Below are 25,574 nucleotides of genomic sequence, written 5' to 3'. Positions count from 1 at the left end.
CGTTGCATCCCCTCCTCCTTTCTGTCCCCTCCAGGGTATATGCTGCTGTGGGACAGGGATGCTGAGCCCCTTGCAGGGGTTGCTCCCCAGCACCCACATCCTTCCCAGCCAGCACACCTCCCTCTCATTTTTTTTTATCCTGTCAATGAGGGGAATAACCTTGGGTAGGGTCTCCCTCTGCACTGTGCTGCTGCATCTAGAGATGCTGAGGAATCACCTCAGTTCTTCCTAATTCATAAGAATTAAGGGTTGGGTTGTTGGTTTTTTTCTGAGATATTACAGTGTAATAATATTATTAGAATTTGGCAGGGAGAAGACAACCTGTCCCCATTTTGTGATGCTCTGGAAACTTCTGCATTCTACCTGCTTCAAAGAAACATCCTTAAGCTTAATCTTTGAATTCCCTCCCAAAATTGTGCCAGGCACACTGCACCCTCTGGGAGTTCCCCACTACACATAGACCCAGCTCTTTGAGCTTGCTTTGGGGCAAAGGGAAAAGCTGGGTTTGCTCAAAGGGGCTGTGGGGATGCCCTATGTCCTGGGAGAGCCATGGACCTTGGGATGACCAGTTTGGGGTTTTTAAGATCTGCAGCATCTGGTGTTTGTAGGAAACCTCTAAGCCAACAAATTGCAGGGAAATAGTCCTGGGTTTTAAGCAATATATGGCTTTCCCTCTGCCCCAGTGTCAGGAAACAGGCTGGTTTAGCTCTCCTTAGCCTACCTTCACCCCTTCATCTCTGCTGCCCAGCTCCCCTGACATGGCTGGACCTCAAATTTGCAGCCATGGGGTTGGCCCCATGTGGGAAAAGAACCTGTGGATGCTGATGGCATGGCAGAGGACAGAGCTGGAGGATTAATTAATGGCTAATTAAGGACTCCTCTTGTGATTTTTGTCAGGGTGAAGTCCCATTTGAAGGGTGCAGAGGGGCCTTCCTTGTGGGGTGGGGTGTTTTTGGTGGTGGTAAGTGCTGGGAGTGTTGTTGGTGTCACTGAGGTGATTGCTGGGCAGAGCTGAGGGGAGCAGACAGCTGGCTGTGCTCTTTTGCTGTGGTAAATCTCTGCTGACTGGGCTCTCAGAGTGCCCAGGGAGCAGCTCCAACAGGTAAGGGCTAGTGTGTTGCTCCTTGGTGAAATTCTGGCTGGTTTGAATGGTCCTGTGAGAGCTGGGGCCCTGTGGGCTGCATGGGGATGGCGCACTGTGTGCTGTGGGGAAGAGCTGCTGAGTGCTTCAACCCTCAGCTTGCTGAGGTGTGCTTACAGTGCTGGCTTGTTCTGTGTTTGTTGCCCCAGTGCTTTCTGCTAAAGAGCTCTGGAGAGCTGTGTTGCCTGTGGTATGAAAGCATTGCCCTGGGCCTTGGAGGCTCTGCTGTGTTGCTGAGAATGTCTCTGTGACCTTGGAGAAATCCCTTTTCCTTTTGCCTTCAGGCTAGGGACTTGTTTCATAACGGGAGGAAGGATTTGGCCTTTGCTTTGTTTATCTAAACATACTGCTGCTGAGGCTGTTGCAAACTGATGTGGTACTGCCATTGCAATGAAGCTCCTTTGCTTTCTGCCAGCTGCAGTTCTGGCTTTTGTTTCATACCTGTCCTTTGTGGAACTGGGAGTCTCACAAAGCTGCTTTTCTACCCTCTGCCTGATAAACACTGAGGATGGGACTGTGCTCTCCTTTCCTCCGTGGCAGCTGGGGAGTGCAGGACACAAGAGAGGCTGGTTTCACCTAGCTGTGGTACTTGTTTTGTTGCTGATGTGTTATTTCATGGGCAGAGAAAAGAGGGAATAATGCTTTCAGGATTGTTGTGGAAATGCAAGTGTCCTATAGACAACCACCACCTGCTCCTATTAGCTGCCATGCTAGAACTCTGTTTTCTCTCCAAAACCTGCAGTGCTCCCTGTGACTATGCCAAATTAAGAGGGTGCTGAGTGGAGCCACGCAGCTGATGAAGTGAGGGGAGAGATGCAGCAACTGCTGCTTGTGCTTCTTATCACACTGAATCACTGGCAGGGGAGCTGCTGCCTCTGCCTGCTGTGCATGGGCTGCTGCTACTGCAAAATTCTGCCTGGCTTCTGCCCCCAGGCTTTGCTAAGCTAGGTTTTGCTAATGCAGCTATCTGACCTTTGCTGCCTGCTTGCATGGTCTTGAGGGCTGGTGACAAACAGCCAGAGGAGGTGACACTTTAGCTGCAAAATGAGTGTGGTGCTGCTTCTCTCTTCCAGTAAAACCCTATAGGCCAGGCAGCTGCAATCACTTTAGATGGGGCTTTTTGACAGCTTGGAACATCCCTGGGCTTCGTGTCACCTCCTGATCACAGTCTGAACCAGAGAAAGCTTTGTGGTCTCCCTGTGACTAAGTGTCTGGCCCTGCAAAAAGCAGCCACATCCATCCAAGCCCCCGCTTTGGTAGCTGTGCCTGGTTTTGGGGGGTAACTGCAACCGAGTTGGGAAGCTCTGCACCCCAGGAAAGCCCTGCGAGGTCGGGTGTCTGTCTATGTCCCCACACTTCCAGAGCAACCTGCGTTTAAACGGGGCGGCTATGGGTGATGGAGACCCATTTAGCTGGGCGTTTGTGGCGTTTTTGGAAAAGCCGCCCCTCTTTTGCCTGCCTGCCCACCCTCTCCTGCCTGCGCTGCTCGGCGGCACCGTCTGCCTGCAGAGCCCGAAATGTGAATCTCTGCTGCCCTCTCCTGTCAGCTCTGCCTGGAAACCAACACCCCGCCGCGGGATTTGGGGTGCTTTAGGTGTGTTTCTAGCCCTAGCTGGCAAACCAAAGCCAGGGAGGCTAGCTGGAGGCGGATCGGGAATTTCACAGGGAATTTCCCATATGCCATAACCTCGATTATGAAGGCTACTGGGGGTTTGAAGCCCCACCGGTGTGCTTTGCCAGCAGGTTGGTGTGCAGGGTTTCAGACCCCCCAGCACCCACAAGCTGTGCAACTGTGAAGAAAGGCAGCCTGACTCCAGCCAGCTGTAGGGTTTGGCGCTCTCCAGTTATTTTATTTTCTTGCTTTGGGGGTTTTTAACATCTCTTGCAATCTCAAAGCAAAAAGTCATTTCCAGTAAACTTGTTTAAGAATGTCAGGACAGCATCCTTCCAAAATGCCAAACAAGCAGGTACTGACCAATTTTAAAACTTCTTTTCCCTTCCTAAAAAGCTGTTATTGGGCAATGTGATGAAACTGCATCTTTGATTAGGAATAGTTTCTGGTCAAAATGTAACCAGCTGGAGGTTTCTGACCAGCCTAGTTAATGGCCAGTACCCTCTGGACAACTTCAACACAGCTGCTGCCACCTTGTTTTCCAGAAATCAGTATCTTTAAACTCTCCAGACTTTTGCCCCTCTTAACTTTGAGGTTTCTGCTACCTTATGGGGGAAAGCAGTTTTCAGGAAAGCAACTGTTTTGGCTAGTAAAAGTATTAACAAAAAGAAACTCCATGTAGTTCAAAAGGCACCTTGCTACTGGATAAGTGTTTTGGGAATTCTCAGTTTGTGCATCCTCATGCCAATGATAAGGGGAAAAGGCCTTTTTTGCAGTTTTTGCATTTATAAAGTAAATATCTTAAAGAAGGGGAAGCCCAGATGAAGGTTGGTGATGTTTCTGTTCATGTGTGCACATAGACTCCTGCTTATACTGTCAGCATGCCATGGATTACCTACATGGGTCCTGCTTGGACCACATGAGGGATGGATGGAGCTGCCCACTCCTCAGCCCCACTTGCAGGCAAGTTGCTGACACCTTCCAGGGTGTTTTGCTGCTGTTTTATCCCTGGAATACCTGTATATGAATACCTGAGTAACTTTCTTCTCCCCAGTGGGTGAGGAGGTGGCATTATCCCTGCTCATAGGGAGAGATGGAGGTTGGGGCTCTGTGCATCCCCTCCGATGCCAGCCGGCAGAGCTTGGGTGGGGAGCTGGGCTGAGCAGGTATTTGTTTACACAGTCTGGGGAACCACAGTGGTGTTACTTATTCCTGCCCTGGCTGGTGTCCCGGCAGCTCCTGGATGCTGGCAGCTTGGTGGTGCCGGTCGGGAGCGCAGCAGACACTGCTGTGTTTCACAACCCTGCTCAATGCCCCTGTGTCTGCTCCTCCAAATATTCACACCTCCACAGGAGCCTGGGGACGGGGAGATGCCGGTGGTGGGTGCACAGGATGGGGGGACAACCCTGGAGCTGCAGGGGTGTCCCCAAACCTCAATCATCCTGGATGCCCCCTTTGCACACTGTTGTGGAGAGGGGACATGGTGCAGGTCCGGCAGCCAATTTGGGCTGGGGTTGTGGCCAAGGTACACAGGACGCGTCTCGGAATGAGCACCAGCCAGGGTCGGCTTGATGCGCCCCATCTGACCCAGCTTTTCAGCCCACTGCTCCATCCAAATGCCTCTCACGTCCTCCCTGTGGGCTGGGAGACGTGGCATGGGCTGCAGGAGGCACAGCCACTAGCTGGGCAGTGGAATGCCCTATCTGAGTCCCCTCTTTCCCTTTCCCAAGCCCCAAACACTCTAGGCTGGCAAGTTCAGCCCTCACTCTTACCTGTTAGTAAGTTAGGCTTTCATTTGCCCATATCAAAGTGTGGGGTTTGTGCCCAAGTCCCCTCTGTGCCCAAACCTTGGCTTTATTGGCATAAATATCCAGGTTGGTCTGTGAACTGCTGGTGCAGAATAAAGCACACAGGAAAAACTACCCTGCCCAAGCAGGGAAGGGGCAGAGGCACAGCATTGAGCAGGAGGGGACCCTTCTGTCACTTGAATCCTGTGGATTTGCAGGGCTTATGCCTACAGGTGTATTTAACAAAGCAAAATGAGTAACCCAGCAAGCGGATTGCAAAGTGGGTACCTGTGTGTGCTTGGCTATATGAGACGGAGAAAGCGAAGAGCTGGACTTCTCTCAGCTCCAGCAATAGGAAGAAATCCATTAATCCCAGATCAGCCAAGACCAGACCAACCTTTTAACCTAGGGAGCTGAGGATGGAGGGCGGATGTATTTCAGCTAATTCCCTGTTGTCCTGCTCTGGTTTGATCCTCGGGCTGAGCGTTTTGCCAGGTTCCTCTGTTCTTGAGGGGTCTGGGGGGGGGTGGCAAGACAGCCAGGCAGCCATTCAGCCCCCAGCACCTGTTAGCCCCTGCCTGTGTGCTGTAAATCTATGTGGAAAAAGGTCTCCCAGACTTGCAGGAATGAAAGCTCTTTCAAGGGATGTACAGCATGTGCTGGGTGAGAAATCTTAATTAATATTTAAATAGTGTGGTGGAATTTGTCTAAATCCTGCTAGATTAAATGCAGGCATGGTAATGGATAAGCTTGGATTTCTGATGGAAATTGCAGCAAGCCGTGCCATACAGAATACAGTGGCCAAATGTGTGCTCAGAAGCTGTAGTGCCTTTGGTATTTGGTCCAAATGCTGGTGTACAAGGGATATGGTGCTTTGCTTGATGGGAGTGATATTTGTAGTTTATCCCTTTACCTATGGACAAAACCTACAGAAAGGATAATGCAGTGAAAACAGGTGAAACTTAAAAGGTGCTTGTGGTCACCAAATCTCACAATTCCCTTAAGTGCTTCATGGGAAATGATGGGATGTTTCTCAGAGCCCCTGGTCATAGTGTGAGTGTTTCTCTTTCTGCTACAAAAAAAGAAAGAGAAGGAGGGTTTCCCTTCCTGTTGTCGAAGAAAGGCAGTGATGGCCTTGTGTGAAATCCCTTAATATTCCCAAGATTTTCTCCTGTGTGCGTGCATTCTCTGGCCACAGCTTTTTGCAGTGCCTTTCCTCCAGTCCAGCTGGGGCATTTCTGGGAAGAGCAGGATCCTGGAACAGAGCAATGCATTTGTGTCCCCCTCCACTGCTCGCTGTAAGGCTGTGGTGACATCACTTCGCCAGTCGCTCACACCATATTAATTTAGCTGCACCTTATTTTGGAGAGCTGGGGCCTGAGGCTTTGCCACTTCCTATGGTCTCCTCAAGCCGGCTGAGGTTTCCTGGCTGCCAAGACAGAGAAGCAGGCAACTTTTATGGCAGGGCACTGCTGAAACCCAGCTGGGGATGAATAGAGCCCATAAATAGCAAACCTGGAGCAGCTCCCCTTGCAGAGTGACTCTGCCCAGGCATGCTCTGGCTGGAGGAAACCAGAGAGCCAGAAAGCATCTCGCCCTGCCTGTGGTCCCCCCCATTGGGGTGGGCCAGCTCTGCGGCTGCTGGCCACAGGGATGGGCTCTGATGCCCAGAAATGTCCCCGGCTGGCCTGCCAGTCTCCTGACTGCAGAGATGCGCCCTCACTGGGGTTGCAGACCTGTGCACCCACTCATTGCTGCTTTTTTTTTTTTTTTTTTTTTTGCATGGTCAGGTTGAAGGGATCTCCCCTCTTTCACCCTTTCGCACAGACAGTGCACCCCAGATTGCCCACCGAGGGGAGGAGAGGCTGCTACGCTTTTCTGGGGTGCCTGGAGTATCTCCCTGTTTGCACTGGGTGAGGAAACACCCGCTGTGCTTTCTCGGATCTCTGGCACTTGCAGAGGAAGGCCACTACCACCTCAAAACCATTTGCAAATAGCTTCTGTTTGCTCAGACAAACACTGGAAAAAATACATAATTTTTTTTCTCGCAGCGGCGTGTTTATTGCCCTCTACACTTGAGTGCAGGCTTATCCCCCAAGTGCTGCTGAGCACTGTCTCTAATTGTCTGCTTCCAAGGTGTCCACAGTTTCAGCACTTCTTCACAAGTGATTTTTCTCTGAGCAGCGTAAATGCTGCCCTTAAACCTGGCTTTTCTGTGCTTGGCTACCCTTGGCTTCTAGCCACCCACAGTGGTGGGCTGGAGAAGAACTGTCCGTGTCATTTAAGATGATGCAAACAGGGCTGGAGAGGGCATCCCCATTGCTTTTCTGGGGGCAGGGGTGGGATGCTGGTGCATCTGCAAGTCCCCCTGCCTGGTCCGGTTGCATGCTCCATGGAGAGCCTGGGAACATGTTTAAATCCGCTGCGGCACAGGCTTAGTGTTGAAGTGCGAGCTTAGCGCCCATTGACTCACAGGCTTTACTTGCTGTATGCACAGCTGGAGAAAAAAATAACTCCCTAGTTCAATTGCATAGTTAATGCCCTACCTGAGGAAATGTTTTTTCCTGCTTGAAGTCGGAGCAAGGTCTGGCAGCTGGGCGAGCAGAAAGAGGCCTTAAGGCTTGGCTGCTGTTTGCTCAAGCAAACAGCTGTGGCAGTGTTGGATGTTACCAGCTCTCCCAGTTGCTTCTTAGCATCCCTGTGCTGGTCAGGAGAGTAGGGAAAGGTGCCTTCTCCTCCCTATTTGATATTCAGCGTTTTACATGACATTTGGCATCTCTGAAGTGTGGATGTTGTGGTCCAGGGGTGCCTGCCCTCCCTCTGGCCCTGCACAGCATCTTCTGCCAGAGGGTCAGGAGGGCCGGTGACTCTCAAAATAGCTTTTTTCATCTCATTGAGCCCTATAGTGTGGGACCTCCAAGACACAAGCCCTTCTGAGCCCAGCTGCCTAGCCACCTGTGCTGCAGAAGGTGAATGTATGTGATGCAGCTCTGTTTGGCAGGGGAAGGTCCTCCTCTGGTCCCTGCAGCATGATCCTACTGCTGCTCCTGCTCTGATGCTCCTCCATGAGCCAGTTCAACTTGCTGATCCAGCAGAAAACAAATCCTGCTGGGAAAAGGTGGATCTTTTGCTGGTTTAGTGAGTTAGAGCAGCTGGGGTGGTGGTTGAAGAGAGGTGGTACAAGGAGAGGGATAAAACCCCATGGCTGAAAGCAGAACCAGGAGCATCTCCCTGCTGACAGTTGCTATGGGCTTGATGCCTGTGAGCCCAGGGAAATGTGATTTTATTTATTTATTTTTTATTTTGAGCAAATGGCTTCAGCCAGATCACAGTGCTGCTGTGTCTTGACCCATCATGAGACTTCCCTCACTTTCTGGTGCATTAATTACAAATATTCTGCCAATTGCAAGGTGTTTATAGTCTCAGGGGGAGGGCATCATCTACAAAGGGAGAGATAGCAGCGTGTGGTTTTGCTGGCCACTTCCAGGAGCAGCATAGACTGGTGGAAATGGCAGAATTTTGAGCATCAGCTCATCCTGGCTTCTCTGGACCTTTGTTCCTTCACTTGCCAACCAACGCAATGCACCTTGCACCCTGTGGCTGGGAATGCATCAGGTATTGTTAATACAGATGGTTACAATAATTCATGGTCTGGTGTGTGAATTTGGAATACTTCCCTGAAGAAAATCACCAAGATACTAAAAGAAAATGGTGGATTTCACCGTGTTATGTCACAGATTTGAATGGAATTTGAATTTGCCCAGGTCCTGTGAAATTTCCGTGGGATTTGTGAAATTAAGATCTTCAATCCCACTGAAAGGGGTTTCCACAATAGCAGTGGTTTTCTTTCTCCCTCTTGCTTTTATCTAGTGGATGAACAAATAAAAACAACCCAGAAAGTAATGGGAAGGATGATGCAAGGGGCAAGAGGCTGGTATCTAAGCTATGTTATTACAGAAAAAATGACCTGGCACTGAAAGAATTAAAATAATGTCATTCCTGTTTGCTCTGGCTCATTTTTAATACGCCAGTCACCTTGACATTTCTAAAAGAATTTTTCAAGTATGTCAGTTCAAAAATTATGCAACTTGACAAAAGCAAGGGGGATATTTGAGGCTGGTGGAATAAATTGGGAGCTGGAGGCAGTACGTGACCCATGCTCTGTGTGGGGAGTGATGCTGGTATGTGCTGGGTCCTATAGGTGAGACCCACGCCTGCATCTGGGGTGACAGGGAGGTATAAAGGGGATGGGACAGCTTGGGACTATCTCTGCATACCAGTGCCAAGCAAATCAGGGCTGTTCGCTGATGGTACTGTGGTGGATGCAGCCCCAGCCCAGCTTTTCTAGGGATGCTTTGTGTCTTTAATATGTTGCAATTAAAAATTGGTGTGTGAAGGGAAAACCAACTAGCCAGTGACCTTCCTCCAGCATCCCATCAGCTATGCTGCCCCAGAGACCCTCTTTCTTGGGGAAAGGGGGCTGGGCTGCCATGTTGAATCAGAACAGGGGGGACGGGGGCAGATCTGCACGCCCACAGTCTAAGCTGAAGCCAGGCGATTGCTCACGCAGAAGCCACGGAGGAGATCATTTGCCTGTGTAATTGTATGCTTTGCTGTTAAGCGTATTGATTCTGAAAAGTTAATCAGACAATTTGGAGGTGCTATATCTTAAAAACATAAAATCCTATTAAACTGATTAAAACTGAATCCATCTTAAATAACCCCATGCAACTTAAAATTGTTGAAATAGCATATTGTATTCAAATAAAATTATTTTAGTCAAACAAGGCTGTGAGAAGCTCTCACCCACTTGTGTTTCGGCGAGTGCCTGTGCCAGGAGCTATGGGCAGGTATCCCCTGTTGTACAACATAAGGTGTCTGCTGCATTTTTGGACCGTGGTGATGATGGTGAGGGTCTCTCTGAGTGGTGATGCTGGGGACAGGGATGTGACTGATGAACATGTGGTTGCATCTGTGTGAGGGATGTGGCACAGCCTCACTAGCCTTCTTGCAGCTGTGATGCTCTGCAGTCTGTTCCCAGAAATGTCAAGTTTGGTGACTGTACCGAAGTGGTGGTGCATTTTCAGGTGGTTTATGCATAATGCTGAAACCTGAATGGTTTCTTGAAAATGGTATTTTGCTGCGTGCTCTTCGAAGTGACTGATAGTCCTGGGTGCCCAGCTTGGGGTGCTGTTTGGGGTCTGCCCATCAGCGTGGAAGTCAAAAAGGACTTTGGCGTGGATATAACATGAATCTTGCAAACCTGAAGTCTCCTTTCTGTGGGCAGAGCAGCACAGGGTGCAGCTCTTGCAACAGTGCGAGTGCTTCAGAAGTGGTGGGGGATTGGATGGGAGCACCCCTGCCATGCCCTGCACATCACCCCGATATGTGGCAGGTAGTAGAGGTGCCTCGGGGGCTGGCTACTTGTGGCCCCACAGACCCAACGTGTGCGGGGTGGAGGGGTTTGTCCTTGGGGCATGGCAGAAGCCCTGTGACAAGGTCAGTGCCTTGATTTAAACAACACCTTTGCTAGGAGGAGGAGGGAGGAGATAGTGCAGGGTGAGCTTGGAGCAAGCGCTGATCCCTGCAGTGCTCCCATCCCCACCATCCCATGGGCTGCAGCCTCTTGCTGCAGCACATGAGCTCCCCAAATAAGCTTTTCTCCAAATGGGTGCCCGCTCTTGACAAGAGGCACCCAGCTTTGGTAACAGCCAGGCCCTGTTGAAATGCCAGCGTGGAGTATCGGGCAGACGTGGCAGCAGGAGCTGACTTCAGCTGTCTGAGGGACAAGAAAAGGTTTTATCTGCCAAGAGCTGAGTTCAGGATTGTTTCTGATTGCATCACTCAGCTAAAGCACTGTGGAGAGCTGTATGCCTTATATTGCCTTAGCGATGTTATCGGCTGGCACCCGGCAAAGTAGGACTTGTGACTCAGAGATAAGTGAAGGATTGCTCTGTTAGTTTGCTTCCAAATTTGTTTATTTTCCCCTCTCTGAGTATACCATCCCTTCTTCTTGATAAGTTCAGATTGTGAGCCAGCCTCCCTTTATTTGTAAAGTAAAGGTGAAAAGGAGTGCTTTCAAGGGAGCAATAGTAATAATAATTGCATCCCTGAGAGGGGATGAGCAGTGGCTCCCAGACACCCTAACAAGGAGATTTGTGCAGGGACCCGTCTGTAGCAGAGGGCTTCCTGAGCATCCCATTTCAGCTGGTCTGCAGTTTGCTTTTGGAAGGTGCCGCCGCTGCTCTCCTGCCAGCTGAAAGGACCATCCTATTTGGAAAAGCAGTCATGTCAACACTATAATCATGGGACCATGTGTAGGCAAGTCAGAGAGGTTTGAAAGGACCAGAGAGTTTTAATCCTTGTGAGGATGGAAGGAGCAGAACAAGCAGCAGCGGTGCAGCAGGGAGGGCTGCAGATGCTTTTCCCTTCTCTCTGGGCCCTGGCTGATGTTTCTGCCTGAGCAGAAAGCGTGCAATTCCTCAACCTTCCCCTGAGCATCTATTAACCTTTGCTGGCCCTGCAAAGTGGGCCGGGGAGGTAGCAGCATGCTAAATTTCCAGCCCTGACCTCTGTAGCACTGACATGCTGCTTTATCTCCTCTGCAACCATGGGGCTGCTTTTCTTGCAGCACCCCAAACAAAGGATGTGCCAGTGGCTGCTGTTTTTCACGCTGTTGTTCATGGCTGTGAGCTGCCACCAGAGAATAAATCCTGTCCAGCAGCGGGGAACCTTCCTCCCAAGGATGCTGGGTGTGTGCCAGTGGTGAAGCCCCCTGTGCTGGGCCTAATCCCATGGCACAGTGAGAAGAGGGGAAGTGGTCCCCTTCTGCAGAAGTGGGACAGGGATAACGGGGAGCCCATTAGCATCTGTATGTGCAGGGGAGGAGGCCTGGGGAGCAGCGGGGTGTAGAGGCCCTTCCTGAATCCACATCCTGCCATCCCTGCCCTCCCAGGTGCTCTTTGCTCACCAGAGATTCTGGGGCTGGAGGCAGCTGTGCCCCCGGGGCCAGGAAGCATCTTCCTCCTCTTCCTCCCACCCCGGGGGCTTTGCATCACAAGGCTGGGGGTATTTCCTTGGCCAGGAGGGGGCTGTGTTTGCTGAGGTCCCCGGTGTGTTGATGAGGTGCTAATTGTGAGGACTTGCCGGTGGCTTTTCAGCCTGCAAACCGCCGAGGAGGGGGTCCGGGCCCGGGGGAAGGCAGGGATGCTGAAGCCGGGGGTGGGAATGGCCTGTGTGGATTGGGGAAAGCTGACCTGTAAGAGGGTCTTTTGTGATGGAAGTGGAAGGGGGAGAGGGGCAGTTAGTGAAAGTTGTGTGCTGCGGTGAAAGTTGTGCTACTGGGGCACCCTCAGGCTATTGCTTCGGGGCTGGCCAAAGGCTCCCTGCAGAGCAGGGGATGGGGCAGCTGCAGGTGGAGACTGCTAGGGCTCTTCGGCTGGCTGCCTGCACTGGGCATGGCTCGAACCTACTTTTGTTTGTGGTGGAATGAGGCCCGGGCGGGCAAAGCAGGGTGATTTGCGTACTGTTTGCGCAAACCACCTTGCTGCGTGTGTGGGCAGAGCTTTGCTCATGGACCCTGGGAAGGGGACCCCTCCGAAGGCCAGATCCCCTCTGATGCAGCAAGCAGAGCCTGTTGGTGAGGTCAGACAGAGATGGGGATGGGTACCAGGGAGGCAGGCACCTGCAAGAGCCCACTGAGACCAGTACAACCATCCCTTGACAGTCCTGGGTGCTGGTGGAAAGAGGTCTGGCCCTGAAGGGCCCACGGGCTCTGTTCTTCCCCTTCCTCATGCAGGCACAGGAGCAAGAGAGATCCTGATTGCAAGAGCTAAAGACACATCGTGCCTCTTTCTTTCCTTCTTACTGTTTTCACCTTTTTGCAGTCTAGTCTTTTCTTACATTTCTGTTGCTCACTCATCACAACGCTTTCTGACCTTTGTTTTCTGATTAAAGAACAAACATGTTCTCTGGGGCACCTTTGGGTATTAAAATAAATGTGTGACACATCCAAACACTCATTCCTACTGCTTTAGTGTATAAAAACATACCCAAAGTCTAAAGCTGATATCTAAACTGTAATCCAGGGACTTCATTTAGTAAATGCTGGTGGGATAAGGATGTACATGCAGCCCATCTACAGATGGGTATCTGCAGAGATAAGGGCAAACCTTGCTGTTTGGGTACAGAGCCGTGGCTGATGAGGCATGTGCTGGTCCTGTGTCCCTGCAACTGGTGGGTTTAACTCCTGATGGGAGACCTCAAGGAGTTCTGTCTCCTGCACAGAGATTGAATTAGCTGGGCAATGGGGCTGGCTGCCACAGCCGCAGGAAAGGGCTGGGGTATGGAGACTGGGAGGCTGCTGCTGGAGATAAGCTGTGCCCTGGCTTCCCAGCCCGGGATGAAGACTGGGTGGGACTGCATCATTGTATGTCCCCAGGGAATAGGTCTCCCTAGCTTGGGAGGAGAAGCTGGTTCCCTCCTGTGTTGTGTGAGCAGTGTGTGAGCTGAGCCCCTCGGACTACCACCAACACGGCTCATCAGGGCTAGCTCTCTCCCAAATGGACAAGGTGATTCGGCAGCTTATGCTTATTCCTGCGGCTTTGTGTCTGCAAATATTTGGAGGAAAATATCCACAAATGCCTCAGATGTCATCTTTGCTTTTTAATATCTTTTTTCCAAGCTATAACAATTTGGTTATTTGTGAAAAAAAAGAAAAACTAGGAACTTGGGGGTGCTCAGTTGCCTTTAGGACCAGCCCTGAGGTCCTGACCCATGGCTTTGCCTCTGTAGGATTGGTACTGCCCATGGAAGCTCCCAGACCCTGTGAGGAGCTGCCTGCCTGCTGGGCCACATCCGTGCCACGTGCTGCCAGTCTGGCGGCTGCTGAAATCCCCCTGGCACACACCTGGGATGGGAGGGCCACTGCCTCTGCCTCTGCTCCCAAACTGGTGCTGCTAGTGGCAGATGGAAATAGCAGCAGCTCTGTTGATTTATAACCACAGCCCTGGCTTTAATGGGCTGGTTTTGCTCCCCAACAGCTATGGATCTGGTCCTTTTTTTTTTTTTAACAAGCTTTTTTTTTTTTTTTTTTTCCTGTGTGTGACCTGTTAGCTCCTCAAACTGAGGACACGTGGGGAGGCGAGGGTTCACCCTGCATGCTGGGGATACACGCAGGTTACTCTCTTCTCCTCTTCAGAAAAAACAAACCTGAATCCTATAAGCATCAAAGGCCTTTGTCTGAAGTGGTTCACTGCCCGCCCCCACCCCCCCCCCCCCCCCCCCGGAAAGGCAGACAGTGATGGTGAGCTGGTAGGTGCTGCTGCACCCTGGTGAAGGGGTAGTGGCAGCTCCAGAATCGGCACCGGCCACCCCAGCCATGCCGCAGGGTGATGCCTCCCCACACCAGCCCTGGGCAGGAATGTTTGCTGTCACCGCAGCCTGCGGCAAGGAAATATTTTCCAAGCAAAAAAAGGCCTCCCAGTGTATTTCGCACTGACTGCTTCCAGCAGCCCTCTGTAGCCGTCTTGTTCTGCTGCCGCCGGGACACCTAACCGGAGGAAGAGAGGAGGCGAAGGTGGGAGAGCTTTAAAAAGCTCTGGTTAAGTTTGTTCCACCCTGGCTGTCCTGCTCTAGAGCGGGTCTTCAGAGGCTGCAAAACACCCGGCGGCTGCTTGGAGGGGGGCAGATGGTTTCCCATTGGCCTGGGATGCTCAAAGCCCAATGCCCAGCATTACATCCTGGGGGAGGAGAGGAGAAGCAGAGTCCTGCGTATCGCAAAGAGGGGCAGCTCTGTGAATGTTAAGGGCTGTCCCGGATCCTTCCCAGGCTGGGCTGCGAATGTAGGTCAAAGCCCTCTCCTCACTGAAATCCATGGCAATGACGGTGCTACAGGTTGGGCTGAAATATGTACCTCCAGGTCTTTACTCTGGCACCAAAACAAAACATACTCAGAAAACTCTGAAAAATAAACCCAGCTTGTGAATGCAGCTGATTGGAAGTTTTTCCAGCAGAAAGTGCTGTCCGACTCATGTAAAATCATTCGTTGGGCGTGTGTTGATTTGGGCAATGTTTCCTCTGAAAAAAAAAGAGGGGGACAGAAATGTTTAGAGAGACCTTTCAGCGGAGCTTTTCCATCCCCGCTGCAGAATGGCTCTCCCTTGGAAATGCACTTTATTTAGCAGCCTAAATACACTTTATTTAGCAGCCCACTGCCTGGTATGTGCTGCCATTGCAGGGGGCAAAACAAGATTGCCTGTTGTGGACTTGGCTAAGATGCTGTCCTTGATGGGGATGCTCCTGCTGCCTCCACCCTTTTCCCCCAAGGACACAGGAATGTGAGTTTTACCGGAAGGGAAACACTGGCTTAGTTTTAGCAGGGGGAAAGGGTCTTGGCAGCATGCAGGAGCTGGCCCCTGGGAGAAAGCCTGGCTGGGACAAGTCATGCCAGTGGGCATTGCAGCTTGGTCAGCACGTCTTGCTGGGATGGGTAGCTTCAGCTCTCAGGCTGCTTTTTCCTAAAAAACGTCCCATTGCAGCTGTTTTCAGGGCCAAGAGCAGGTGTCGAACGCTTGTCCTTGAGTTGAAGTGGGTTTTTTCATTGGAAAGATTCTTTTTTTGAGTAGAAAGAAAGGATTACTGAGCCAGATGAATGTTTGTTTGGCAAAAGTTACGCCAGTCATGCAGTCAAAGCTTTCCTGGATCCTAACAGCACAGGTCAAAATTAATTTTTTTTGCCTGGAAATGAGTGGGGTGGAATTAAAATATCATTTCAGGTGGCAGCAACCCCTAGCTCTAGCGATGGGTGTTGCTGGCCCATGACAGAGGTGTGTGCCCCTGGGATGGGGTGCCCATCCTAGACCGAAAACACCACCGTAACCTGGCTGCACCGAGCTTAAGGTGGCAGGGGTACGGATGTCCTGGCAGCCACAGGCTCGCCCCACCAGGGTGACACCGACCCCTCACCCTGGGGCAGGCTCTGCATCCCACTCATACTCATCGCACAGGAACGGGCTTGTGCGGCCGCGGCCGACCCCGAGCAGATTTATTGGGTGATCCTGGGCTGCTATTAGTGGTCAAGGAACCACAGACTCACAGACAGAGTCTGAGTCCCAGGCAAGCTCCTGTGTTTTTTTTCAGAGCAGAAATCTCCACTCCGGCTGTTTTGCTGGGCGGCTCTGCCAGGGACACCTCGTTCCCGCAAGCTGCCGGCTCCAGATGGGGCACCCGGGGAGACAGGGTCCCCTGGGAGCAGCAGGCTCCCCCAGCCCCCTGCATCCCCCCTTGGGGGGTGTCACAGAGGGGAGTGACACAGGGGCTCTGAGCAAAGCATGCCGCCTTGCTCCCCGAGCTCGGAGGAGCCGTCGCGCTCGATGAGCGGTTCACCCTGCTATTTATACCCGCCGTGTGCGAGAGGAGCCTTTCAGTATAAATGAAGCTATTTTAAAGGTCTTGGCCAGGTATAACTGGTTTAAACACGGCCGGTAATGACTCAGAGGGCTATAAATGTTCGTCAGAGGCTTCAGCAAAGCTGTTGGGGATTGATCTCTTCAGCAAGCAGCCTCCTGATGCGATGCAAAAGACTGGGCAGCATGGGCACGCTCCTGTCCCCACGCTCCAACACCGGCCCCACCAACAGTACCCTTTCCAACTCCCTTCATCCAAGACCTGAGCATTCATAGAGCATCCAAGACCTGAGCATTCAAGTTCCTCCCCAGTTATCTTGGGCTCTGTGTGCATACAGGCCCTGCAGTCCCCCAGTCCCATTCTCCAGCCAGAAGCTGTGCAGCCACATCCCTGTCGCAGGTCAAGCGTCGTGAGCCCTTGAGGGGCTCGGGCCCAACAGGACACCCCAGTGACTGGTTTGGCTGGTCACATTGGTTTGATAAGACTTGTTAAGTCTTTTGTAACTCAGTCCCTATTTAAGGTGATGGGGACAATGCACTGGACTATGGGTGATGCGCTGGAGCACCTTGGGCTGCAGTAGGGTTTTTTTATCCCACTTGGTAACGAAAGCTGCTGCGTTCCTCCTACCTCAGCCCCTGTGGGAACTGCAGCACCTTCAGACTATGCCAGGCTGGAACACTTCCAGGAGAAAGGGGTTTTGTTGGGAAATAACAGGGAGTTTTTAAAGCAGAAGGTTTTGGGAGGAGGCTCTATATTAAATTTTTCTATTTTTTTTCTTATTGTAAAACCAAAGACATTTCAGTTTTCAGAAACTGATGATTAAACATAAAAAATATTTCCCCTGAATGAAACCAAAACCTGAATACTTTGGTCAGCCAGGTAAAAGTTCCCCTGCCTGCTAGGGCTTTTTGGGGACTGAGCTAACGAAAATACCCATGGCAGGACTTTCCTCGGAGGTGGGGAAGACTTTATTTTCTTCCTTTCTTTTTTGAACTGGAAATCTATCATTGCTGGGCATCTGCCTCAGCACCTCCTTCTCCCCCCGCTGTGTGAAAGCAGGGCAGCCAGAGTGGCCCCGCACACCCTGAGCGCTGGGATGAATCTGTTAATTCCAGGTTTTTCACACCAAGCCTTCTCCCCCAGCCATCATTCCAGATGCCGGTGCATCTTGTTTACCCAGCAAAATGTGCTCGTGGAGAAAACCAGTGCCGGAGCGTCACGTGTGCCACAGTAAACAGCCGGCAGATGCACTCTGTTTATTTTGTTTCAGAGCCTTTCCAGAAGGCACTGTTTTGCTGGTGGGCTCCTCAGAGAGGGCTTTTGCCCATACCTGCATCCTACACAGTGGCAGACGCCTGCTACCAGCAGCCCCGCCAGGGCTCAGCAGCAGCTCTGGTCCCACCAGCACCCATCCCACCCATCCCTGGGTGCTGTGGACCAGTGAGGTCCCTACCTTAGGCTGTCGTTGCACCCAGGGGCCATTAGCAAATGCTCTCAGGTTTCCCAGTTGGCTCTCAGTAGCTCATTGTCCTCTTCGGTACCGGTCCCGGCACTCACCAAGCATCCTGCTGATGCGGGTGAGCCAGGGGGACCTCCTCCATCCCTGAGGAGGACAATAAGGGGACATTTCCCCCCTTGTCACATTCTTCAGGCACTTCCAGGGTTTTATTTTACTTTGTGGTGCTAACCACTGATTCCAGCAACTCGTTACCTTCGCTGGCATGTTGAATAATTACAGAGAGGGGAGGAACGTTAAAATAGCACTTGGAGGACTAACTACACCAAAAATAGGGTTGCTGGCCATGTCCTGATCAGTCGGATCCTTGGGTACGCTTGTGGATGAAGTGAGTTTGTCTGCAATGGACTCCCTGAGAACCTGGGGCCGAACCCGGGGATATTGTTCCAGTAGGAAAAAGGTAGATATCCTTGGGCTCTTGATCAGATATTAAAATTACAAATTTTTTGCATACTCCTGACTTCCTTTGTTAAACTTGTTAAAGCCTTGGAAAATATTTTCATGAATTAAGAAGTCCCATTAAATGTTGAATCTAATTAGGAGAGACTTGGCTGTAGAGTTCTTCAAATAGTTAAGTCAATATTATGCGGTGTAATTGTGGTAATTCCCTCGCGGTGCCACAGTTGACGATGGCCTGTTTTAGTGTGTAGGTAACTCTGCAGATGAGGGAAAAACTCTCCCCACCATGGAATGTCACTTGTTTCAGTGGTTCCCATCTGAATCCTGGAATGAGCGAGGGATATTGTTTCCTGACATGCCCCATAGAAATTGCAGAAACTCCAGGGCACCCTCAGAGCAGGACCCTGGTGTGTCTTACTGAACCAATACCAAATGTGACCTTCAGATCAGGCTGTGCTGGAGAGCTGGGCTCTCTTTAGCTCTGCCATGGGACTGCCCAGAAGGCTTTGGTGAGGATGTTCAGCCTCTCTCCAGCGTTCTTTCCCCAGTTCAGAAATGTGAATCATCATTTGTCATCGTCGTCATCCTCGCCCTCCAGCTGTCTGTTCTGGTTGTTTGAGTGAAAGCTCCTGGGGATGCTCCCATCCCAGCAAAGCCCCTTGGCCTTAAAAAGAGCTCCTTCCAGGGATCCTAAAGGAGGAAACTGGGAATAAAGCTAGCGAGGGGGAATGCTGCACATGGCACAGGAGTGATGGCGGCTCCACCTCCACCCTTCCCTCTCCCCAGCTCAGGCCCAAGCACTCACTTCTCTTCCTTGAATACCTCTGTGCCTCAATTCGTCCATCATTTTCATGCCTTTTCAGAGGAAGGCCTTAATAAAGCCCGATGGTAATTGCAGTGGCACTGTACCAGCACTGTACCAGCTTCTCGTTATCAAAATGCCTCTCTTCTTGAGGGCAATGACTGCTTCTGTCTCACAGGAGAGCCCCTTCCTCAATTAAAGGAAAAAAAAAAGCCAACGCATTTATTTTGAAACTGCAGTGCAATTGGGAGAGTTCATTATATTGGATTAATTATGATAATTATCAGTAGAAGGGAGATAATTACCCTGTTTGTTGTCAAGAACAAGGTAAGGGGTTCTTCTTTCTTTTTTTTTTTTTTTTTAAATTTTTATTTTCTTTTGCACAGACCAGCCTGGCTGTGTAGTGTGGGGGCTGCAGAGGAGGCAAATGCCAGCACCTTAGGGCACATGCTTCGTCGCTGCTTGGCCTCCAGCTGTGGTTACCTGCTCGCCCACTCACTTGCCACCAAAGCCCAGCTGTGTGTTTCAGCTCAGAAACATCCTCCCCCTCCCAGCACTGCCCTGCCTTGCTCTGGTCCTTACAAGAAGTGGCCATTGCTGGGGAAGAGGGAGCGGGATGTGCTTGCTGCTGTCATCCTTGCTGCAAGTGATGGAGACGGCTGGAAAGCACCCCAACTCCTGGCAGAACAGTGACTAGCCTCCTACCTCTGGGAAGGGAGAGATGGCTCCTCCAGTCATGACTTCTAATGCAAATAAGAACGTAATTTAAAAATTAAATTTAAAATAAATATTAGTTAAATATTAAAGAGAAGAAATAATTTTTAAATGGCCGGTGTGTTTCTCAGTAACACAACCAGGTATGTTTAAATAAGACACCACTGAAATTTTTCAATTTTTATCATCCTAGGTATTTTTAAAAATGTGTCTTTTAAGGAAACCATATATATTTTACTGCTTCTTTTTCTACACTCTTAAGAGATATTAATTTTAGCAGATTTCCTCAGGCTAGCAGCATGGAACGCTGCCCGTGTGAAAGAAGAGAGAAGGAAGCAGCGGCTGCAGGACCCCGGTTATTTACAGGAGCAGAGATCCCCATACTGCCTGCTGAGTTGGTCCCACATCCAGCCACCTTCAGACACGCTGCTGCCTTTGCAGGCCCACGTTTATGAATGCAAATGCTTGCATAGCTCCGAAAGTGTGTGTCCTTGCGGTACGGAGACAAAGCCTTTGTCTGAGGATAAGGACGTGGTTGCTGTAGTTCACTCTCAGCACTGGGTCCCCAAGATGTACATGCCAATGATGCTCTGGGCACGCAGACCAGGGAGGGACACCAGCGTTCCTTATGACGTGGGGGACATGTTGCATGAGCAGAGCTTCTCCTCATCTAACACACGCTGCGTGGAAGGTCCTTCGTACCCCAGGCAGGGACAGAGGCTTGGATCATGAGACAGATGGTGAAGGATGCAATAGCAGAGCAAGAAGACCAGAAAACTGGATTTAAGTGTCAGGGATGGAGCAAAACCAGTAGGAACATCCTTTGTAGCTGAGGAGTGGCCTCAAGTGAACGTTTTGGGTCAAAACCCAAGTGAACAGGACTCTTGTGAAAGCAGCTCTCCTTTTCCACTCCACAGCTTCCAGCCCACACCCGGTGGGGGGGTGTTGAGAGGTAGAAAAATCTTGTCTTTGGTGGCAACAAAATTCAAAGTCCTGTCAACCTGAGGGGGAAACGGTGCTTCATCAAGAGTGGTGTGAACCTGGGACCTGCAGAGCTCTGGGTGTGCATGAGCCTCCTGCCGCTCCTTGTGCCAAGGTGCCAGACGTGCTTGGAGCATGCCAACATCTGTGTTGCTGCGGGGCAAAGGCCTGACGGTGGGTGAGTTTATTGCAGGAGGAAATTCTCATTATGGCCTCTCTCCTCAGAGTTTGCTGGGAACCAAATCCAACCACGCTGAAAACGCACGCTCACCTCCCGCACCTTGTGTGCAGAGGGAAAAAATGATGCTGAGGCTAACCATGCCTTACCTGAAATGGCTGAAGTCAGCTGCAAGAGGGGAGCTGAGCGGACAGGATCTTTGAACTGCTGATCTTCATCATGCTCAGTAGCCCCGTTGCTAATTTGACTGAATTCTTCCTGAATTCTCACTTCCTGAGCCTTTCGACTGTGCTGCGTGATGCTCCAAAGGAGCAGAGGGCTCTGTGGAGATGCATTAGGTTGGAGAGTCTGGTCTCGGGCTGTGCTAAGTCAGGCCTGGGGTGCATCCAACCCAGGAGCCCATTTCAGCCCTGACCCAGAGCGGGTGACTTTGGGGGTGAATAGAAAAGAGGGTGCTCACCCCTGGGGAAAAGCCTATCTCGCCTCTTGCAGAAAGGAGCGTGCTTGAGCGATTTGGAGTGAGACTCTCGCCCCGAGGGATGCAGCACCCTCACAGCACCCATGGGGTGTCCCCCGCACACACCCCCCCGGCCCTGCAAACCTCCAGCAGGCGACAGGGGGCGCCCCACCACCGCTTTTAGCCGGCGGGACAGCGGGACGGGCCCCTCCCGGCGGGGGCACCGCGGCTCCTCTCGCTTTTGGGGGTACTCCCCAGCTTGCCGCCCCCCCCCTCGGGTCATACCCCAACCGACCCCCAGATCCTCTAAATACGGGCAGAAAAGGGCTGGGCTGAGAGGGGAAGGAGGCGGGCTGCGACTGTCGCAGCGGCTATCGCGATAGGAGCGTGCCCTCCTGGAGGCGGTGGGGTTGTTTTCGTTTAGCGATGACTGCTGAGGGTGCTGGTTAGGTGAAATCCTACTCTCTGGTGGGTTTGTGTCAATATTTAAAAACTATCGCCAGCCTGTGCCGATCGATGGGTTGGGTTTGGGCTTTTTTCTTTTTCCTCTCTCGGGATCGATAAATAAATAAATGGAAAAAATCGGCGGTTTCTGGGTTTTTTCGAAGGTGGGTAGCTGTAGGTGGGGATCTATGAAAGAGGCAAAAACAAACCCCCGGGCGCGGTGGAGGCGGCCAGGGCGCACCTCGGCGCAGGGGGAAGGGGCGGGGGGGGGGACGGACAGACAGGGATGCTGCCGGGGGAGGCATGGCCCCAGCCCGGGGAGGCATGGCCCCAGCCCGGGGAGGGGTGTGTGGAGGTGGAGGGAAGCCCTCCGCTCCCTCCCGCCGGGGAAGAAGCCGCGCTCGGTCCCCCTCCGCCGGCTGGACCCCGCCGTGCCCGCAGCGCCGATGGGGCGGGCGGTGGAGCCGGGTGGGTTTTGGAGCCGGGTGATTTTTGTGGTCCGTCTGTCCTTCTTTCTTCCCTCCTTCCTTCCTTCCTTCTTTCCCTCCACCGGGGCGTTTCGGCAGCGGGAGCAGCGCTGCTGCCCCGAAGGCGCCCACAGGGACCCCGCACCGCCCGGCCCGGCGCAGCCCCCGGGTCCCCGACGGCGCTTCTCCCGCGCCGCCCGCCGCACACCTCCCACCACCCCCAACCCCCCACCCCCCCCGCCTTCCTCCTCTTCCTCCTCCTCCTTCCCTGCCCTCCCTGTTTGTTTTAGTTACGAATTTGTTGTAGGTACCTGAGCCGGAGCCCGGGGAAGAGCCAGAGCGGCGGCTGCTGATGGGGCAGAGCCGGGGCACGGCCGGGCGGGCGGCGGGCTGAGCCCCGGGGCCGGGGGCTCCGCCGAGCAGCCGCGGGGAGAAAAGGTGCGTGGGTATGGGCTGGGAGCTGCCCCCCGTTGGGGGGTTCGGGGGGAAGAACGACTCCCGTCTGGATGCGGGGGGGGAACGTCTCCCATCGGGGCTGGCCGGGGGTGCGGGGAGGAGGGGGGCGGGGAGAGGTCTGTGATGGAAATAGGCTCCCACAGGATCCCCCTGCAATGTTGGGGTGGAAGCCGGGTACGGGTGGGGTCGTGCCGGTGCCCCGGGGTGCTGCCGGACGCCCAGTGGTCTGCGGCGGGGTGCGGATAGGTGCGCGGGGGGCCGCGGAGGAGCAGCTCCCGCCTAGGTGTGAGCTGATTATTCAAATGGGCAGCCGAGGACCTGGGGATTGGAGGCTCGCCCGGCCGCTCCGTGCTATATCACTCGGGCACCCACGTCACTGCAGCACTTGTCCTCCTCTTCCTCCTCCTCCTCTTCTTCCTCCCTCCTCCCTCCTCCTCCTCCTCCAGCTCCTCCATCGCCTCCGGGCGACTCTTCGCCGCGAAGCACTGCGAAAACCCACCCAAGGAGCAGCAGCGAAAAAAAAAAAACGCCCCAGCGCCGCTCGACCCCCCCCCCCCCCCCCCCTTCCTCCCTCCCTCCTCTTCCTCCTCCTCCAGAGGCTCCGACGGAGGGGAGGGAGGGCTGGGGACTTTTTTTTTTTTTTTTTTTTGGGGTTGCTCTCTGTCGTCGTTTGTTGTGGCTGTTAAATTTTAAACTGCCATGCACTCCACTTCCAGTATGCTGGGAGCGGTGAAAATGGAAGGCCATGAGCACACGGACTGGAGCAACTACTACGGGGAACCCGAGGTAAGAAAAGGAACCGGGGGGTTCCCCCCGCCCCGGCCCACCCCGGTCCCGGCCGGGTTCTCCCTACTGTGCCAGCTCCGGGACATGGTTAACTTTGGCACTAAACACGGAGCCGGGGCGCCCGGCGGCGCTGAGGGCAGGGACTGCGCCGGGTGCGGGCAGGGGCGCGGCGGCAGCGCGGCCGGGGGTTCTCGGGGGGGCGCGGGGCAGCGGGGGGCTGTCGGGCGGCGAGTCGCGATTTTTTGCGTTCCCCTCTTCCCCGCCCCAGGTATTTTTCTCGCTCTGGGCAGGGATGTCTCTTCCCCTCCCTCCAACTCCCCTTTCCAGGAGGGATCAGGGATCCAGGATCCTGCTGCCATTCCGTCTCTTTTTTACTACATAAATATATATATATATATATATATATATATATATATATATATATATATATTTGGTTTTCATTAATACCCCCCCGCCCCGGTATTTAACCCTTCCTGGACCACTGGGCACAAAGCCCCGGGGCTGCAGAGGCTCTCGCCAGCGGAAATCCAGGCTGGTCTAGGGGTGTCTTTGTCCCCCCCGCACTCACCAGGCTGCCCTTGTCCCCGACGGGGCTACCCACCTGCGTCCTCCCCGTCCCCCCCCCCCCAATCTCCCTCTTCTCTCTCGCTTGCCCCTTACAGAGCTATTCCTCAGTGAGCAACATGAATGCGGGGCTGGGCATGAACAGCATGAACACGTACATGACCATGTCGGCCATGAGCACCACGGCCAACATGACGGCTGCCACCTCCATGAACATGTCCTACGCCAACACGGGCATGAGCCCCTCACTCACTGGCATGTCCCCAGGTGCGGGGGCCATGCCCGGCATGGGCTCAGCTGGCGTGGCGGGGATGGGTGCCCATCTGAGCCCCAGCATGAGCCCCATGGGGGGACAAGCGGGCTCCATGAACGCCCTGGCCCCCTACACCAACATGAACTCCATGAGCCCCATCTACGGGCAATCCAACCTCAACCGCTCGCGGGACCCCAAGACCTACCGGCGGAGCTACACGCACGCCAAGCCACCCTACTCCTACATCTCCCTCATCACCATGGCCATCCAGCAGTCGCCCAACAAGATGCTGACACTGAGCGAGATCTACCAGTGGATCATGGACCTCTTCCCCTTCTACCGCCAGAACCAGCAACGTTGGCAGAACAGCATCCGCCACTCGCTCTCCTTCAATGACTGCTTCCTCAAGGTGCCCCGCTCCCCAGACAAGCCAGGCAAAGGCTCCTTCTGGACACTGCACCCTGATTCGGGCAACATGTTTGAGAACGGCTGCTACCTGCGCCGCCAGAAGCGCTTCAAGTGTGAGAAGCAGCTGGCTGCCAAGGACAGTGGCGGAGCGGGCAGTGGGGCGGGTGGTGGGGGCAAGAAGGGGCCCGGGCAACCCCCCAGCCAGCCCTTGGGGGAAGGCAGCTCCTCGGGGGGTTCTGAGGGCTCAGCCGGCGCTGAGTCCCCAGCCAGCACCTCACCGTGCCAGGACCACAAGCGTGCCCTGGCCGACCTGAAGGGCACGCCGGGGCTGAGCCCTGGGGAACCAGCGGCCTCACCGGCCCAGCACCTCCTGGCTCCCCCACACGCTGGCCTGCCCCATGACGCCCACCTCAAGCCCGAGCACCACTACGCCTTCAACCACCCCTTCTCCATCAACAACCTGATGTCCTCCTCCGAGCAGCAGCACCACCACCCTCACCACCACCACCACCACCACCACAAAATGGACCTGAAGGCCTACGAGCAGGTGATGCACTACTCGGGCTACGCCTCGCCCATGCCCGGCAGCCTGGCCATGGGGCCCGTAACGAACAAAAATGGCTTAGAGTCCTCCCCTTTAGCCGGAGAGACTTCTTACTACCAAGGTGTGTATTCCCGGCCCATCATGAACTCCTCCTAAAAGGGGCGAGGGGAAAACCTCCCCTGGCGAGGGAGGGGAAGCCCCCACACCCCCGCACAGCCCCTTAGCAGAGCGATGGACTATGAACGCTGTCGAGCACGGTACATATACATATATCTATATCTATTTTTTTTTTCTGTTGGCTCCAGATGTTTGCGTTCGTTCGGGAAACAGCAGCCATGTGTCTCACAAGCATCTCGGCCCACGCCAAGGGCAGGCGTGTTGGTCATTCCCCCTGCCCTGGCCCAAAGCCACCCGTGCCCGGGGGTGTGGGGGACTGTGATTCCCTTGGTTTGCCTTGTGGGGTGGTTTGTTTTGGTGGGGAGGGGTGGGTTGGGGGTGAGGGGACGGAAAGAGGGGTTTTTCCGTTGGGCTTTTTTTTTTTTTGTTGTCGTCGTTGCAAGGACGTATAAATATATCTATTTTTTTTGTGTGGAAGTGACGGGGGTGTGTGTGTGGGGAAACAAACCACAAAAACGAAACCCTCCTTCGTTGTGAAACCC

General features: G+C 53.2%; 1 protein-coding gene across 1 annotated transcript; it reads left to right on the top strand.

Annotated features, from left to right (window-relative positions):
• Window positions 1-23,059: 23,059 nt before the first annotated feature.
• FOXA2 (forkhead box A2) lies at window positions 23,060-25,071 on the top strand. Its single transcript, XM_086460759.1, has 2 exons — window positions 23,060-23,146; window positions 23,809-25,071. Exons 1-2 carry the CDS (start codon window positions 23,060-23,062, stop codon window positions 25,069-25,071), a joined length of 1,350 nt encoding a protein of 449 aa, XP_086316885.1.
• The last annotated feature ends 503 nt before the right edge of the window (window positions 25,072-25,574 follow it).

The sequence above is a fragment of the Leptosomus discolor genome, chromosome 2 (assembly GCF_034619465.1).
Source record: "Leptosomus discolor isolate bLepDis1 chromosome 2, bLepDis1.hap2, whole genome shotgun sequence".
Lineage (NCBI taxonomy): Eukaryota > Metazoa > Chordata > Aves > Leptosomiformes > Leptosomidae > Leptosomus > Leptosomus discolor.
Note: the sequence above shows the minus strand (reverse complement) of the source record. Positions and strands in the feature narration are given on the sequence as shown.